The sequence below is a fragment of the Geotrypetes seraphini genome, chromosome 2 (genome assembly GCF_902459505.1).
Source record: "Geotrypetes seraphini chromosome 2, aGeoSer1.1, whole genome shotgun sequence".
NCBI classification, from domain to species: domain Eukaryota; kingdom Metazoa; phylum Chordata; class Amphibia; order Gymnophiona; family Dermophiidae; genus Geotrypetes; species Geotrypetes seraphini.
In genome coordinates this window covers 122,285,978-122,302,823 of record NC_047085.1, presented here as the reverse complement: position 1 = coordinate 122,302,823, position 16,846 = coordinate 122,285,978, and the positions used below count along the sequence as shown (strand labels likewise).

The following is a 16,846-nucleotide window of genomic DNA, read 5'->3' as shown; positions in this document are numbered from 1 at the left end:
ATTTATTTTTTGCTTACACTATGTACCCTGAAGTGGAGAGGCCAGAATGTTTTGCATAACAGAAGGGAGATGTCGGGGCACCTTGTTTCCATCATACTAAGTTAGGGTTTATGATAACAATAAGCAGTTGCCAATATCTGTAGGAGGTCTCTGATCAGTACCTCTCTTTTGCTATAGAGGGCAGCAAAGGAGAGTCCTCTGCAGTTGTTTTGTGTGTACTGTATAGTTCATTTTGCTGTAATGAATGCTGACATGACTATGTGTGCAAATATGTCTGTTTATAACTGTGTCTGTTTATGACTCCCCTGAGTTGTTTCAAGTATTGTGGTTGATTCCTGTCCTCTTAGCAGTGAATGATAATTGCTATTCAGTCCATTTATCCTCTTCTTCCTTCTTATCATAACCATCAAGTGCTGTACACCACATGAATGTTGACAACTATAATGTATCAGTTTTCACTGAGGTCAATATTCTGCGGCACTTAATCTTGTTAACATTAATTGGATAAGATATCTATTAATCACATTCCATTCCCTGGGAACCAACTACTGAGATATCTATATTCTAAGATTTCTTCCAACTTTGATCAGGAAATATTTTTACTGTAGTAGAAATCATTTTTGCTGATTAGCAGGATTTTTATCATCTTGGTATTCCAACTCTTTCCATAGGTTTCACAGGTTGTAAGCCTTTTCTTTGCATACTCTTAACACTATATCATTAGCATATGTGATATTTTTTTAAAAAAAATTATTTAGGTCCTATAGAATGACTTGATTGGTAAAAAAAAAACCAAATTGTCTTAGTTTGCTGAGTTGCAATTCTTCCACTGAGCAGCAACAGAAGGGAGGGAGGGAAAAGGGCATGTTGGGACTTGAGAGAGAGGCGCTGCCCGCGGCTTTCAGAAAAAAAAATGACTAGCAGTGAGGAGGGAGCCGGCCTGAAGGTAAACATCTGGGGCACAGAAGTAAGGGAGGGCAAAGGGCGGGAGACTTGAGAGGACTTGAGAGGGCGGGAGCACAAACTTAGGAAAAAATGATGGAAGGAAGGAGGGAGGGGCATGAACTTAGGACACAGAATGAAGGGAAAGATAGAGGGGAGCATGAGCCATAAGATGGAAGAATGGAGGGAGTGAGGGAAAGAGATGCAGAGGTGAGGGAGATAATAGAAAGGGAGAATTGGGTAGAAAGGAGAGCCTATAGGACCAGAAACAGAGGACAGAGAGAGAGAGATGGTGGGTAATGGTCTGAAGGGAGAGAAGTTGGACCTGGGGTGGTGTAGAGGAAGAGGGAAAGAGATACTTGAAGGGAGAACTGTTTGGAAGGGAAAGGAAGAAATGGTGGACCTGGGGAAGGGAGGCAGGCAGGGGGAGAGGGGATGGGGGGGCAGTTGGGAAGAGAAAGGGAGATAAGTTGGATCTGGGGATGGGCGGGAGGGAGAAATGTTAGGTCTATGGATGGAAGGCAGAGAAATGCAGCATCTCTCTTTTTTTTCTCCATTTCATTGTTCAGCATCAAGAGTGGAGGGAAGAAGAAAACCAGAAAAGAGAGGGAGCAAAATGTTGGATCATGGAGATAGAGGAGGAGAGATGAAACCAAGGAAGGGCAGGAGGGAAGAGAGCTGGGATAAGATGATGCTAGGGGATAGAAAGAAAGGGACAGGGAGTTATAGCCTGACCAGTGGAGAGAGGGAGGGGGATTCTGAAAGTGGTGAGCCATGTGGATGAGGTCAAAAGGGAGATGACAAGATGAGTGAGAGAGCAGTGAGTACAGTGGTAGAAATGTGGTAATGGGGAGTAGATAGAAGGAAATAGGAGGCTGGGAAAGGAGTGATATGGGAAATGGGAGAGCTAAGGACTGAGAGAAGATGGAGAATTGAGAGGTAGCTGAACATTTAAAAAGAAGGGTGAGAAAGGAAGGCAAGATTTGAGTGGACAGAGACAGAAAAGAAAAAGTTAAGAAAGCTGAAAGGGAAAAATCAATGTGTTGGACAGGCTTGAGAAGAGGAGAAAAAATGGACAGCAGACACTGGAAAGAGAATTAGTTGAAGATAGAGAAAAAGCAGAAAGAGAAGCTGGGACCAAGATGATGGAAAAACAAAACATCCAGACAACAAGGTAGAAAAAGTTGTTTTATTTTAATTTATTAACTGGAATATGTTAGCTTTGGGATATGTGCATCACAATTATTTTTGTATTCAGCAGTGTAGTCATATACAGCTGATTTGGGGGAGGGACTGGATCCCAAAATTAGTGGATGGGCACCAAAGTTTCTGCCTGCCTGAGTGCAATTTATAAATACTTGAGTTAGTGGGGATTCCCAAGCCCTGCCAACTGAAGACAACTTCCTCCAATCTGGCAACTCAAAATCTCTAAGCTTTGCAGCCAATGGCAATATCCTCAAGCTGCCCCTGCTTTCATGCATACATGAAAGCCAGGGGGGGCAGGGAGGAGGGAAGGCAGCAGCTCTGCAATATTGCTGCCAGCTGCAGAACTTGGGAAATTAGAGGGGGAGGAAGTGGCTGCCAGTTGGTGAGGCTTGGGGATCCCAACTAGCTACAGCAGGGGAGATATTCATTTTGAGGGAGCCTAAGCTCAAAGTGGGAGGCCCAAAAAAGCAGTAATATTTACCCTGATTAAACGATGCTCCATGTGCGCTGCTTACAGCTGATTCAGCATCCCTACTCTGATGAGGCTCACCTCTGAAGAGGCTCACCGTAGCTGTAATAGAAGTAAATGGAAGAACCAGGAGCACACATCCCTGCTCATCAGAATGGGGATGCGGAAGCCTGTGGCTGCTCCCACTTTCAGTGGTGTACATGTAGGATCACTCAGTCAGGGTAAGTATTACTGCTTTTTTGGGTCCCTCTCCACAGTGTCCCTTTAATGAAGGTTTATTATTAGATAAGTACATCTTCTATATTAGTAATTGAAAATTTGGGACCTGCTCAACCTTTTTTTTTTTTGCTCATCAGCTAGTGTTAGTGTTTGTGGCCCCAGAAAAAAAATTTTCAGCCAATACGGCCCAGGGAAGCCAAAAGGTTGGACACCCCTGGTCTAGCGTCTGGCAACTAAAATTCAATGCAAAGAAGTGTAGAATGATACATTTGGGGGGTAGAAATCCAAGGGAACCATATGTGCTGGGAGGTGAGAGGCAGATAAGCACTGATGGAGAAAGGGACCTTGGGGTGATTATGTCTGAGGATCTAAAGGCATCTAAACAGTGTGATAAGGCGGTGGTTGTAGCCAGAAGGATGTTAAGCTTTATAGAAAGAGGAATAGCCAGCAGAAGAATTATGGAGAGGATGCGGTATATAAACTTAAGGTTTAGTTTAGTTTAGTTTAGAAGAAGGGAGGTATTGATGCCCCTATACAGGTCACTGGTGAGGCCGCACTTGGAGTATTGTGTTCAGTTTTGGAAGCCTTATCTGACAAAGGATATAAAAAGACTTGAAGCGGTCCAGAGGAAGGTGACAAAAATGGTAAGAGGTTTGAACAAAAAGAAGTATGAGAAGAGACTGGAAGATGTAAGTATGTATACTCTGGAGGACAGGAGGGACAGGGGAGATATGATACAGACATTTAAATACTTGAAAGGTATTAATATAGAACCAAATATTTTCCAGAGAAGAGAAAATGGTAAACCTAGAGGGCATAATTTGAGGTTGCAGGGAGGAAAACTCAGGAGCAATGTTAGGAAATTATTTTTCACGGAGAGGGTAGTAGATGCCTGGAAAGCCCTCCTGAGAAAAGTGGTGGAGAGAAAAACAGTGATGGAATTTAAAAAGGTGTGGGATAAACATAGAGGATCTCTAATTAGAAAATGAAAAATGTAAATGAAAAAGCTAAGGCCAGTACTGGACAGACTTGCATGGTCTGGGGAGTGCATCAATAATAACTTTAATAACTTTATTTTTCTATACCGCTACAATCTTGCGACTTCTAGGCAGTTCACAAAGAAGAAGAGCTGTACAATCAGCGAATTACAGTAGATGAATGCAAGGTGGTTGAAAGGAAAATTATACTTAGGTTAAATTATATGAAATTAACTATTTTACATCTTACAATTGAAAATAGTCGGACACTAGCGAATACAGGATACAATTATGAAGAGGGAATTTTAGCAGACAGGGAATGTGGATACCTAGTGTGAGGAAGAAATTCAGGATAAGGTGTGGAAGTTATGTTCGCAGGAGAGTGTCTGGCTAGGACAAGAATTTCTTAAACAAAGTGGGAACTCCACTAACTTGGAACATGAGGATGTTACTGGCCAGACTTTATGGTAGATATCCTGCAAACAGGATAGTTGGTAGGCTGGAATGAGCTTGGACGGCATTTGGACAATACCAGGTGGACTTTACAGTCTATGACCCAGAAATAGCAAAGAAGACAAAAGTTAATATAATCATGTGTTTTTAATGGGTATAACTAATGGGCAGACTGGAAGGACCGTTCAGGTCTTTATCTGTCATCATTTACTATGCTACTATGTTATTAAATCCCGGTGACGGGACTAAATTGCGCGAGACAACGGCGCGCCGACAACTGAGCGCAGACAACTGAGTGCAAGGTTGATGGCGCGCCAAAGAAAAGCACTATTATAAAGGGCTCCGACGGGGGATGTGGGGGGAACCCCCCCACTTTACTTAATAGACATTGCGCTGCCATTGTGGGGGGTTTGGGGGGTTGTAACCCCCCACATTATACTTAAAACTGAACTTTTTCCCTAAAAAACAGGCAAAAAGTTTGGTTTCAAGTATAATGAGGGGGGTTACAACCCCCCAAACCTCCCACAACGCCAGCGCAATGTCTGTTAAGTAAAATAGGGGGGTTACCCACCAACAATCCCCCCGTCGGAACCCTTTAAAATAGTGCTTTTCTTCGGCGCGCCATCAACCTTGCGCTCAGTTGTCTGTGCTCAGTTGTCGCGCCGTTGTCTTGCGCGATTTTGTCTATGAACCTTAAATCCCTATGGGCGTCAAAGTAATTACCGTAGCAGCAGCTGTTACTGTGGCTTTGTAAAAGTAGCCCTTAGTTTATTAAATAGATCTTAAATGAGGACCAAAATTGAAGTATTTTTCTGGGATTTATCTTTCAGCTTGCAGTGGTTCAATCTGTTAGCAACGCCTGAATGCCAAAATCGGGATATTTGCCTGTTTATATTTGGTTTTGGTTTTTTTTCTAAAAATACATATTTTTATTGTTGCAATCTACGGTGGTCTGTCTTTGATGAAGTCAAATATAAAGCTTACTAAATACATAAATAAAAGTACCAAATGTAAACCTGGCTCCCAGTAAGAAAAGAAATGCAGTGATGGACCCATTAAAGATTAAATCTGAACATCTCACTGTTGCTCTCATTTTTTCATATCCCCTGTTTTTTGCCCTACTTAGAATGTCTTCCTCTCTCTTATTGATCTTTAAGGTTTTATTTTCTACTTTTTCCCATTTTCAATCTTTATTTCTGCTTATTTTGCCTTTATTCTTTCTGTCCTTTGACCCTTTTACCTATGCTCCATTTAACAATTTTCGGTCCTTGATCTTTATGCTATAGAGATCTTTTTTTTTCTTACCATCCTAACAGAATTAAAAACATCAGTGGCATTTTGTAGAAGCAAAAATGGCATACTCATAAAAGTTTAACTCAGCGTTTTATTTTGGTTTAGTGTGCAATTTGAAGGACATAGTAAATTGAAAAATAGAAAGTTATAGAAGCTGTAAGTGAGTGGGTTTCACTATATACTGCATATACTGTGCGCAGTTGTAATACAAAGAAACAAAATCATATGTGTGTGACTGTGAAAACAAGGCATTATATAAAGAAGTATTTTTAAGTGAGGGTGTTCACATTTGCTCCTTTGGAAAGAAGAAGTGTAATTGTGGGATATTATACATATCTCAAATTTAAATCCAGGGCAGGGTAAAAGAGAGAAGTAAGCAAGTAAGTAAAAAGTAGGGATGTGCATATTTTGGGAGTTTGCTAGATGTTTGATTGGTTGTGGTACATATTGTACAAGTATTAAGCACAGACATTAGTGTAAACATGCATAAAAAGATCTGCATGTACCTAAGATTTTTTTGGTACCCAAAATGTCAAATGCACACTCATGAATGTCTCACCCCTCCTACCAGAAGAGAGACACCTCTAACATTCAATAGAAACTAAATTGCTAGATAAAATCTCATAGACCAGGTAGGGGGCAATATCCAGCAGGACTTATCCAAGTAGCAGTGGCACCAGTCCAGATGACTCCTGCTGACTAGGTCATACTCAGATATCTAGTGACATGTACTTGATTATGTAGCCAGACATTCTTGGTACTCTCGAAGTAGTGACAGGGCAATGCGGGAGCAGACTTGGGAGTTAGCAAGTTAGCAGCAATACTTAGTACACTACCAAGGTAATTATCTGGATAAAGTTATAATAGTAAAATTACCTGAATAATTATATGGATTTTGGTTTGAATTTCTCTGGTTTCTAGATAAGTCAGTGGCTTTCCAGTGCTAGCCAGTGCTTTCCAGTGCTGGGCAACCAGAAACATTTTTATGTCTTTTTTTTTTTTTTTTTACTTTTGTTGGTTCCAGAATGAATGCCATAATAAACACTTAGGGGTAAATTCTCTATTACTGCGTTTACCTTAGGCGTGCTTTGGACGTCAGAAGTAAGTGAATAATTACGGAGTTAAGGGTCTTAATTAATGTTAATTGGGAAATAAACGACACATAGACGTCCCTAAGAGGTAGTTGACAGACTGACGTCTATAGAAAGCATAGTCCCGTCTCCAGCTCTGGACGTGGGCGTTCCGTGGGCGTGCCAAATGGGGACGCTAGATAGGCGCTACCTGAGCGAACACCTGCGTCTAAATATCGTGTATTATGTAGACGTAAGAAACCCTGGTCTAACTTGGATTTCAATGCCGTTTCAACTTTCATAATTGCGGCTCTTTGTTAGACGCGAGGCAGACGTTCGCTGTGTTTTTTCATCAATAATTCCAATAGTGAGTTTGAATAGGTAATTTTCATCTTTTCTCTGTCCTAATAAATATAATGTCAATGGAACACATTATATTGCATGGATAACAAACCACATTTCTGCCCAAACAATAATATAATTTACACATGGCTTTTACAACCCCCTTTTTCTTCTCAACAAACAGCACTGCAATCGGCTCTCTTTTGAAGCAAACAAAAAACAGCACACATTATCAGCACTTAAAAAGAGAATAAACAGATACACACTTTAACATTCAGCTTCCCTCATTGCAAAATGGAGGTCTTCAGTTGCACAAAACTGACCTCATTGTGACCTCATCAATCTGCACCTTCAAAGTAGTATGCCACAATTAAAAGATGTGCTGGGTGTAGAACTCACAACCTCTGGATGTTAGGAGCACAGGCTGGCTCCTAACACATAGAGCTACAGCTGCTTCTACTTAGGTCCATCTCACCACCCTTTCATATCATACTTGACTGAGCTGTCTATGCTCATTAGCTATCATATCAGGATGAACTCAAATAAGTTTAAGCAAAGGAATGCCTAAAGATTTGGAAGATTTTCAAGTAGAAAACAAATATCAAATATGTATTAAAGAATTGCAGCACAAATGACGCTGATCGGTAAGGGCAAAAAAACACCACTTTTCCGGGTATGACGCCTAAACAGAACAGATTACTTGCAGTCATATATCCATTAGTACAGTGCTTAGAATGAAGATTAGCGTGTGAGAAAAATGGAGCTCCACCTCACATGCATTCAAGCACACTTGGGAATATGGGTTTGGGGCTCAGTGAAAGCAGCACTTTTAACCATAGAAGATGAAGATGAAACATAGAAGATGAAGATGATGGCAGAAAAGGGCTACAGTGCTTTGGGACCTTCTACTGCCCTGATTTACTCCGGACGTGCCAGAGTAAATCAGGGCAGTAGAAGGACCCAAAGCAGCGTGTGAAGACTGCTGCACACGCTGCTTGAATCGCCATGTGTATTCGGGCCCGCGGGAAGGGAAGGGAAGGGGGGGAGCGGCATAGGACTCAGGAACGCGTTTGTAGTCGCGACTGTGGGAATGGGAAGGGGGTAGAGGAAACGCTAATGCTGCACAGGGAACTGGTGTGTGTGGAGGGAAATGGAAGGGAGAGGGAATGGTGCTTTGGACAGACAGACAGAGGGAGGAAGGGAGACAAAGACAAGAAGAAAGACACAGGGGCAGGTGCACAGGGAACTGGTGTGGGGGGAGGGAAATGGAGGGGGAGGGAATGCTGCTTTGGACAGACAGACAGAGGGAGGAAGGGAGGCAAAGAAAAGAAGAAAGACACAGGGGCAGGTGCACAGGGAACTGGTGTGGGGGGAGGGAAATGGAGGTGGAGGGAATGCTGCTTTGGACAGACAGAGGGAGGAAGGGAGATAGAAAGAAAAGAAGAAAGACACAGGGCCAGGTGCACAGGGAACTGGTGTGGGGGGAGGGAAATGGAGGGGGAGGGGATGCTTTTCGGACAGACAGACAGAGGGAGGAAGGGAGACAGAAAGAAAAGAAGAAAGACACAGGGGCAGGGAGATACACATAAAGACAAACAGACAAAGGGGGCCAGGGACAGAGACAGACAGAAAGAAAGACAGCGGGAGTCGCGTCAGGAGGGGTGCGGGATGCCGCAGAGGGAACTTTTCCAATGGGTGCAACTGGGCGGCTGTCGGGAACCTCTGATCAGTGGCAGAGCAAGGTAAGTGTATCATAGGGATAAGAAGGAGGAGGGGGGATAAAAAGGAAGGGACGCCTACTGCTGGACAGGGGGAAAAGGAAAGAGGTGCTGATGGACAGGGGGGGTGAATAAAAAGGAACGGAGGCCTAATGTTGGACAGGGGGAGAAGGAAGGTGCTGCTGGACAGGGGGGAGGTAAAACAAAGGGAGAAGGGCTGCTGCTGCATAAGGAGAGCTGTGAAGGGGTGGTGGTGGATACAGGGGAGGTAAAAGGAAGGGAGAATGGACAGGGGGAGCAGGCAAGGGATGGTGATGGACAGCCAAGGAAAAAGAAAGACAGAAAGAAAGAAAGCGGCTAAGGAGAGAGAGTGAAAGAAATAAAGAGAGACACACATATATATTCTAGCACCCGTTAATGTAACGGGCTATAAGACTAGTTTACATATATATCTTTAGGCATATTCTATAAAGAGGTATGTGAAAATTCTAGTACAGTGGTACCTCGGTTTACAAGTGCACCGGTTTGCGAGTGTTTTGCAAGACGAGCAAAACATTTGCAAAATCGGTGCCTCGGAAACCGAGCATGGCTCGATTTACGAGCCCCCCCGCCACGATCCAGCACCCCCCCCAACGGCTTCATACCCTCATCTGGGCACCGGCATGTCCTGTGCTTGGTGCCGGTGCCCGAAGATTGGCCTCCTCTTCTGCTAGGCCTTGAGCATCTGAGCATGCTCAAAGCCTGCGAGTTCGTAATCCAAGGTACCACTGTACGTGGATTTGAAAGGGGGCATGGCAATGGGAAGGACATGGGTGGTTCATGGGCATTCTGAAAATGTACACACACTGTTATGCCTGATCTGTACCTAAATTAGATATGGGGATTTACACCAGGTTTTAGTTGGTGTAAATGGTCACACTTTGTATACCTCTGATAGTCCAAAATCTCAATCAGTTTTGTGTGGAGTGTGATGCATGCACTGTGTTTTTTTAATGTGCACACTTAAATTTAATCATGGGTCCCAGCACTAAGGGCTCCTTTTATTAAGGAACGCTAGCGTTTTTAGCGCATGCAGGAAATTACCACGCGCTACCCTTCTAGAACTAACGGCAGCTCAATGCTGGCGTTAAAGTCTAGCATGTGCGGCAATGTTAAAGCCCTAATGCAGTTTAGTAAAAGGAGCCCTAAGTGCTATTTTATAAACTGCGCCTAACATTATATGTCGTTTACAGAACAATTCTAAGCATTTTGGGGGCTTTTTTCCTTATTGGTTTTTTTTGGGCACCATTATGCTGAATTTTCCCCAATGTGCACTTAAAAAGCATGCACAGTCTTTGCACTTAATTTCCACTATTAATTGGCAAATGACGTTTCATTGCAAATGACAGCCCATCTCTACCTAATACCTAGATATTGTCACTGTCACTGGATATCTGAGCTTAAAAGCTCAAGGTAGGTGATATTTTAGAAAAATCTCCATGGGTTTAATTCTGATCCAGTAAATTTTAAACCCTTCAGAAGGGTTACCTTTGCTAATCATAAACTACATTGAAAGAGCATTTTACTGCAGGCCGGCAAGGTAAATGCTCCAACGCTCATATGAATTAAATGAGCGTCAGAGCATTTACCTCACCAGGCTGTGGTAAAATGCTCTTACACTGCTTAGTAAAAGGAACCCTAAGTTAGTCTAGTAAAAAAAAGGTATTTTTTTCCCCTTATGTTTTTATTTTATTTCTACATATAAGTCCTTCATAGAAATCTCTCAAGTACATTAAAAGGCATAAACAGATGGTCATAGACCATTAATCATTGCATCCCTGACTGATTCGTAGCCCTGTTCTTGTTTCAGTTCTTGTTCATGCTTATAACTGGGCTTTGAAGTGCAGTGTTATGCTGCTGAATCTGGCCTCTTCACAGTTCTCAGAAATTTGAGCTACACCTTACACTTACTCATGTACTGTTGTTGTGATAATTACCAAAAATCACAGAAGTACAAGCACAGTATGGCTCAGAGTAATAGAGTGCCTCTGGGAACCAGCCTGGTGTCAGCAATGCTTTCTAAGATGGAGAGTTGGGGAGCTGTGCAAATTTAGAAAAAATATATAAATTGGTCTGTGTGAGCAGTGGAGACTTGCAAGGGAGGCTAGATGAGTAAGTATTAGAGGCTAGGAATAAGGCTGTAATTGAGCCATGAGAAGGCTGTGAGTAAGAAATGAGGAGCTGTGGTTGGGAAAGAATAGTGAATAAGGAATTAGGCAGGGGAAGAGGGTGGGAAAGAGTTAAGTGCTTTTCTCCTGCTTTCAGCCAAGACCTGTGGGAAGAAGATTGAAAACAACTGACATAAACATAGTACAGTGGTACCTTGGTTTACGAGCATAATTCGTTCCAGAAGCATGCTCATAAACCAAAATACTCGTATATCAAAGCGAGTTTCCCCATAGGAAATAATGGAAACTCGCTTTGATACGTTCCCACCCCCACCCCCGAGGCCAGCGGCGCTGCTCCCCCCCCCAAGAACCAGCATTGCTCCCCCCGCTCATGAAGGCCCCCCCCATGTGATCCGCCATCTCCCAGCTCATTTTGCCCCCCCCCCCATGATCCGGCGACCCCCCCTCGCTCGCATCGCACCCCCTCCCCGCCACGATACGGCATCCCCCAAGCACCCACCCACCCACCCGATCACATTTCTTACCCCTGTTTAGCACCGGCACCAACGCACAGGACATGCCGGTGCCGGTGCCCTAAGATCTGCCTCCTTCGCGCTGGGCCAATGGCATCTGCGCTTGCTCAAGGTCTTCGGGTTCCCGTTCTCTCCGAGGGGGTAAGAAATGTGATCGGGTGGGTGGGTGGATGCCTGGGGGATGCCGGATCGCGGCAGGGAAGGGGTGCGACGTGAGCGGAGGGTGCAGGATCGCGGGGGGAGGGTGCCGGATCGTGGGGGAGCACTCGTAAATCGAGGCACGCTCGGTTTCTGAGGCGCCAATTTTGCGAATGTTTTGCTCGTCTTGCAAAACACTCGCAAACCGGTGCACTCGCAAACCGAGGCATCACTGTATTTTATGAGGCAGAGACTATATTTTGAAATTTTGTAATGAACTATAAGACTCTAGCCTAATACTGGAGGTATAAATACTGACTGGTAATGACAAGAACTCTTTCTCTCTCATATACACACACATATAAAATACAGTGATACATTGGAATCTGAACTTAATCTGTTCCAGAACCCCGTTCGAGTTCCAAGACAATTTTTCCCATTGAAAAGAACTGAAACTGGATTAATCCGTTCCTTGGTCCCACAAACTCTGCAAGATCGGGCCTACCTGGCAGAAACAGCAAGATCTAGACTTCCCCAGCAGCAGAGGCAGCAAGATCGGGATCCCCAGCAGCAGAGGCAGCAGATCGGCAATGGCAGCTGCAACTGGTGCTCAGTCCAAAGCTTTCCTCCCAGGCGGAAACAGGAAGCTGCGTCAAAGGGGAAGCTTTGGGCTGAGTACTGCTTGCAGTTCGGATTCCAGGGCAAAAATGAAGAAAAAAAAAGTTCGGATTCCAAATCTTTCGAGTTCTGGGGCGTTTGGATTCCGAGATACCACTGTATAATATACAATATATTCTAGCACAGCAAGCAAGGGTGTGGTGCTAATTGTTTATTAAGGAGCACTCGTTGCTCGTTTCTTATCAGGAAGCTTTTCCCATGCTTCATTTGCTCAGACACTTTGTTTTAATCAAATCATTTAGCAAGAGGCTTCTGGGAGACCTGAAGCAGGACTACTGTGAAGATGCAGTATGCCTACATAGTTGTTCCAGACCACTGTGCTATTGATTTCCATGTGTCTAACTTAAAAAGAACTATGTTCATGAAATAAGCTACATGCATTGCAAGTACTGTGTAATGATCATAATTTTAATGTGTTATAAATTAATACTATTATCTATATTGTTACAGCTGAACTTTCAGGCTTGCTATTCATTGGAGATGCAATTCTTCAGGTACTGTATGTGATCCAATAACTTTCTTTCCATTCCTCCATATTTAGCTGTATTTGCAATTTATTGATTTTAAAAATTTCTATTCTGCCTTTCAACTAGGCGGATTCCAAATTCACATACATAAAAATGAATGACATACATAAAATACAAAATTCTACATGTATGAATAATTTTAAAATAATATATCAAAGCTTCATTTTAAATTAGTCGTTGTGAGAGAACTACCAAACATCTCCTTACTTGTTTATTGTCACTAGTACAGTATTGTTATGTTTGTTGGTTGTATTGTAATATGTTTATTGTATCATGTTGTTTTGCTGTCTTATTGATATACTAGTGTTTAAGCCCGTTACATTGACGGGTGCTAGTAAAGCCTCCTTCCCTCACATGTCCCCAAATTTTCAGCCCCAGCTCCAAACCCAGAGCATTTAAAGGCCTGCGGCTTCCCCCCTCCTCACAGCGAGGCAAGAAACAAAGGGGGCCGCGCACCGTACCTGCGTTCAGCGGGCTGATGAAGGCTTCCAGCCATGGGGCGCTTTCTTGCGTTCAGCGACCCGCCTTCGGGCCCGCACCAAGAGCCATAGCCAGCTAGTGCCCGGGCTCTAAGGCGCAACATTAGCCCACCCCTCCTCCCCGGGTCCGCTGCAGTAAGATTAGAGACGCTCCTCCGGCAACACCTAGCAGGAAGGACTGAGAGCCGCCTCCCCCGCTGCCGAATACAGCCATGAAGGGCAATCAGGGCAGCCAGGACGCATGCAGGGAGAGAGCTTGCCTGCGCTTCTCCAGCGGTTAGTGAGTGAGGGCAGGAGGAGGGGAGTGGCCAGAGTGTTCCCTGCCGCTGCGTTCAAAAATAGAATCTAGCCACAGGTCAGAAAATACGGCAGCAGGGAACACGAAACCCTAAGTGCCCATGCACACTTAGGGTTTTATTATATAGGATATGTGTTCTATGTGAAGGTTGTAATTTGTTGTTTCTCATTTGGATGTCATATTGTACTCCGCATAGAATTGCAGGATATGCGGAATATAATTTTTAAAAATAAATAAATAATTGTAAAAAGCTTTGACAAATAGGTGTGTTTTTCAACAGTTTTTTTTAAATGATCCAAAGTCAGAGCATGATTTTAATGACGCATTTATTGCAGTCCATAGTCTTGGGCTGGCTGCCGAGATTGCTGACATCCAGGTCTTTTTATAATGCACATCATGAACATATTCAAGGGGCAATCTAATTGCCATGTGTGAAAGCAATTTGAGGTTTCGTGTATATTTCTTTAAGGCCTGAATCAGATACCGTGGTGCCTCCCCATAGTGTACGTGATGTATTACAGACAAGATTTTGTACTCTGTGCGGTATTCAATGTAATTGTTTCAGTACTGGAGATATGTGTTCATAATGACACACCCCTATGACCATCCATTCTCAACATGCCCTTTTTTTAATTGTAGATCAATGGAATAAATGTGAGGAAATGCAGACATGAAGAAGTGGTAAGGTCATAACTGTTCTAGTTCATAAAGATGCCATGTAAATTAGTCTGCTGAACATTGCACTACAAAGGTTTTAATAATTCAAACTTTTTAATTTCTAATTGTTGATGATTGTATGGGAGTGTATTTATTTATTTAATTTACTTCATACCTTTCTTACAATAGCACAGCTAAGCACATCCTAATTGGTTCAATTAATGGTAGAAGCAAATTATCTGTTCTTACACAATCAATATGTATTAGTAAAATATTGGGTTACCTTTAACCACTCAGTTACTAATGTAATAAGGGTCTTCCCCATTTAAGATGTAATTTTATAAAGGATTTTTGCACATTATATGTTATTTATAACATATTTTTTTAAAAAAATTCTTTATTTTTCATTTTAAAGATATATTAACAAGATTTACTCTTGATACAGAAACACGGAAGAAACAAATCAGGGGAAATTATCACAAATTTTCAACAACATGAAAAAAATTAGAAAATATTATACAATCCTCCTTAGACCACTATTTTAACAGGGGGTCATGTAATTATTGTCTCAAAAGGAGAAGACCAAAGAAAATACTTAAAATAAAGGCTAATGATAGAGAGCGATTGAGCGAATATCTGATCATTCTTTAGTTGACCCAACTCCCCTCGTGATGTTTTTCATATCTATGAAGGCTTTCAACTGTTGGGGTTCAGAAGAACATAAGAATTGCCACTGCTGGGTCAGACCAGTGGTCCATTGTGCCCAGCAATCCGCTCACGCAGCGGCCCTTAGGTCAAAGACTAGTGCCCTAATTGAGTTTAGCCTTACCTGCGTGCGTTCTGGTTCAGGAGGAACTTATCTAACTTTGTCTTGAATCCCTGGGTGAAGAAGAACTTCCTTGCGTTTGTACAGAATCTATCCCCTTTTAACTTTAGAGAGTGCCCGCTCGCTGTCTCTACCTTGGAGAGGGTAAACAACCTGTCTTTATCTTCTAAGTCTATTCCCTTCATTATGTTGAATGGTTCAACCATGTCCCCTCTCAGTCTCCTCTTTTCAAGGGAGAAGAGGCCCAGTTTCTCTAATCTCTCACTTAGTGTACGGCAACTCCTCCAGCCCCTTAACCATTGTACTTGCTCTTCTCTGGACTCTTTGAAATAGTTCTATGACCTTCTTCATGTACAGCAACCAGTGCTGGATGCAGTATTCCAGGTGGGGGCATACCATGGCCCGGTACAGCGGTATGATAACCTTCTCCAATTTGTTTGTGATCCCCTTCTTAATCATTCCTAGCATTCTGTTTGCCCTTTTTGCCGCCACCACGCATTGCGCGGACAGCTTCATTGATTTGTCTCCCAAGTCCTCCCAAGTCTCTTTCCTGGGGGGTCTCTCTGAGTACTGCACCGGACATCCTGTATTCGTGTATAAGATTTTTGTTACTGACATGCATCATTTTACACTTATCCATGTTAAACCTCATTTGCCATGTTGCAGCCCATTTCTCAAGTGTATTTATGTCACATTGCAGGTCTTTGCAATCCTTCTGTGTCTTCACTACTCTGTATCGTCTACAAATTTAATTACCTCGCTCATTGTACCAATTTCCAGGTCGTTTATAAATATGTTGAAGAGCATGGGCCCGAGCACCAAACCCTGCGGCTCTCTACTCGTGATGCTTTACCATTCCGAGTATTGTCCATTTACCCCCCACTCTCTGTTTCCTATCCGACCACTAGTTTTTAATCCACATGAGTATTTCAGCCTCTATTCCATGGCTCGCAATTTTTCAAAATAGTCGTTCATGTGGGAACTTGTCGAACACCTTCTGAAAATCCAGATATACAATGTTGACGGGTCACCCTTGTCTATCTGCCTGTTTACTCCCTTGAATTAGTGCAGTAAGTTCATCAAGCAAGATCTTCCTTTGCTGAAGCCGTGCTGGTGGTCCGCATCATATTGTGCCCGTCAAGGTGATCAATGATATGGTCATTTATCAGCACCTCTACCATCTTTCCCAGTACCGAGGTCAGAATCACCAGTCTTTAGTTTCCCGGATCTCCCCTCGAACCTTTCTTGAAGATCAGTGTAACATTCGCCACTTTCCAGTCTTCCGGAATCCTTCCTGATTTGATCAACAGATTGGCTATTAGTTGCAGCAGTTCAGCTATAACCCCTTTCCGTTCCTTGATTACCCTCAGATGGATGCTGTCCAGTCCCGGGGATTTATCGTTTTTAAGCCTATCAATTTGTCTGCATACCTCCCAGCAGATTTAATTCCCTTAAAGGAAGGGAAAGCTAACATATCTTTGTGTGTTTCTTAAATGGCAAAGTCTAAGGGTATTCCAACATAAGGGGACAAAAGGATCAAATATTACTTAGAGAAGCTTGAAGATTATGCATGCACATTTAAACTGGATCCTAAAGTGAACTGGGAGCCAGTGAAGCTTTCTCAACAAAGGGGAAACATGATCATACTTTCGTTTTCCAAAAATGAGCTTAGCTGCAGTATTCTGTATTAATTAAGGTGACCATATGTCCCTTTTTGAACGGGACTGTCCCGTTTTTAGATCCCCTGTCCCGTTGTCCCCACACACAGCTTTGGGACGCCAAAATGTTACGTTTTCAGGGACAGTATCCCAAAACTGTGCGCGGGGACAATGGGACAGGTGATTGCTTCCTGTCCCTCCCTGCCGCACCAAAAA

At 43.0% G+C, this 16,846-nt stretch overlaps 1 protein-coding gene across 10 annotated transcripts in view; it reads left to right on the top strand.

The window, feature by feature from the left end:
- Positions 1-16,846, top strand: part of SNTG1 (syntrophin gamma 1) — a 1,000,749-nt gene that overhangs the window by 621,889 nt on the left and 362,014 nt on the right. For all 10 annotated transcript variants that reach the window (XM_033934198.1, XM_033934202.1, XM_033934200.1 and 7 more), the window contains 2 exons: positions 12,636-12,679; positions 14,129-14,170. In XM_033934198.1, the coding sequence (XP_033790089.1) occupies positions 12,636-12,679; positions 14,129-14,170 (86 nt within the window). The remainder of the gene's footprint in view (positions 1-12,635; positions 12,680-14,128; positions 14,171-16,846) is intronic.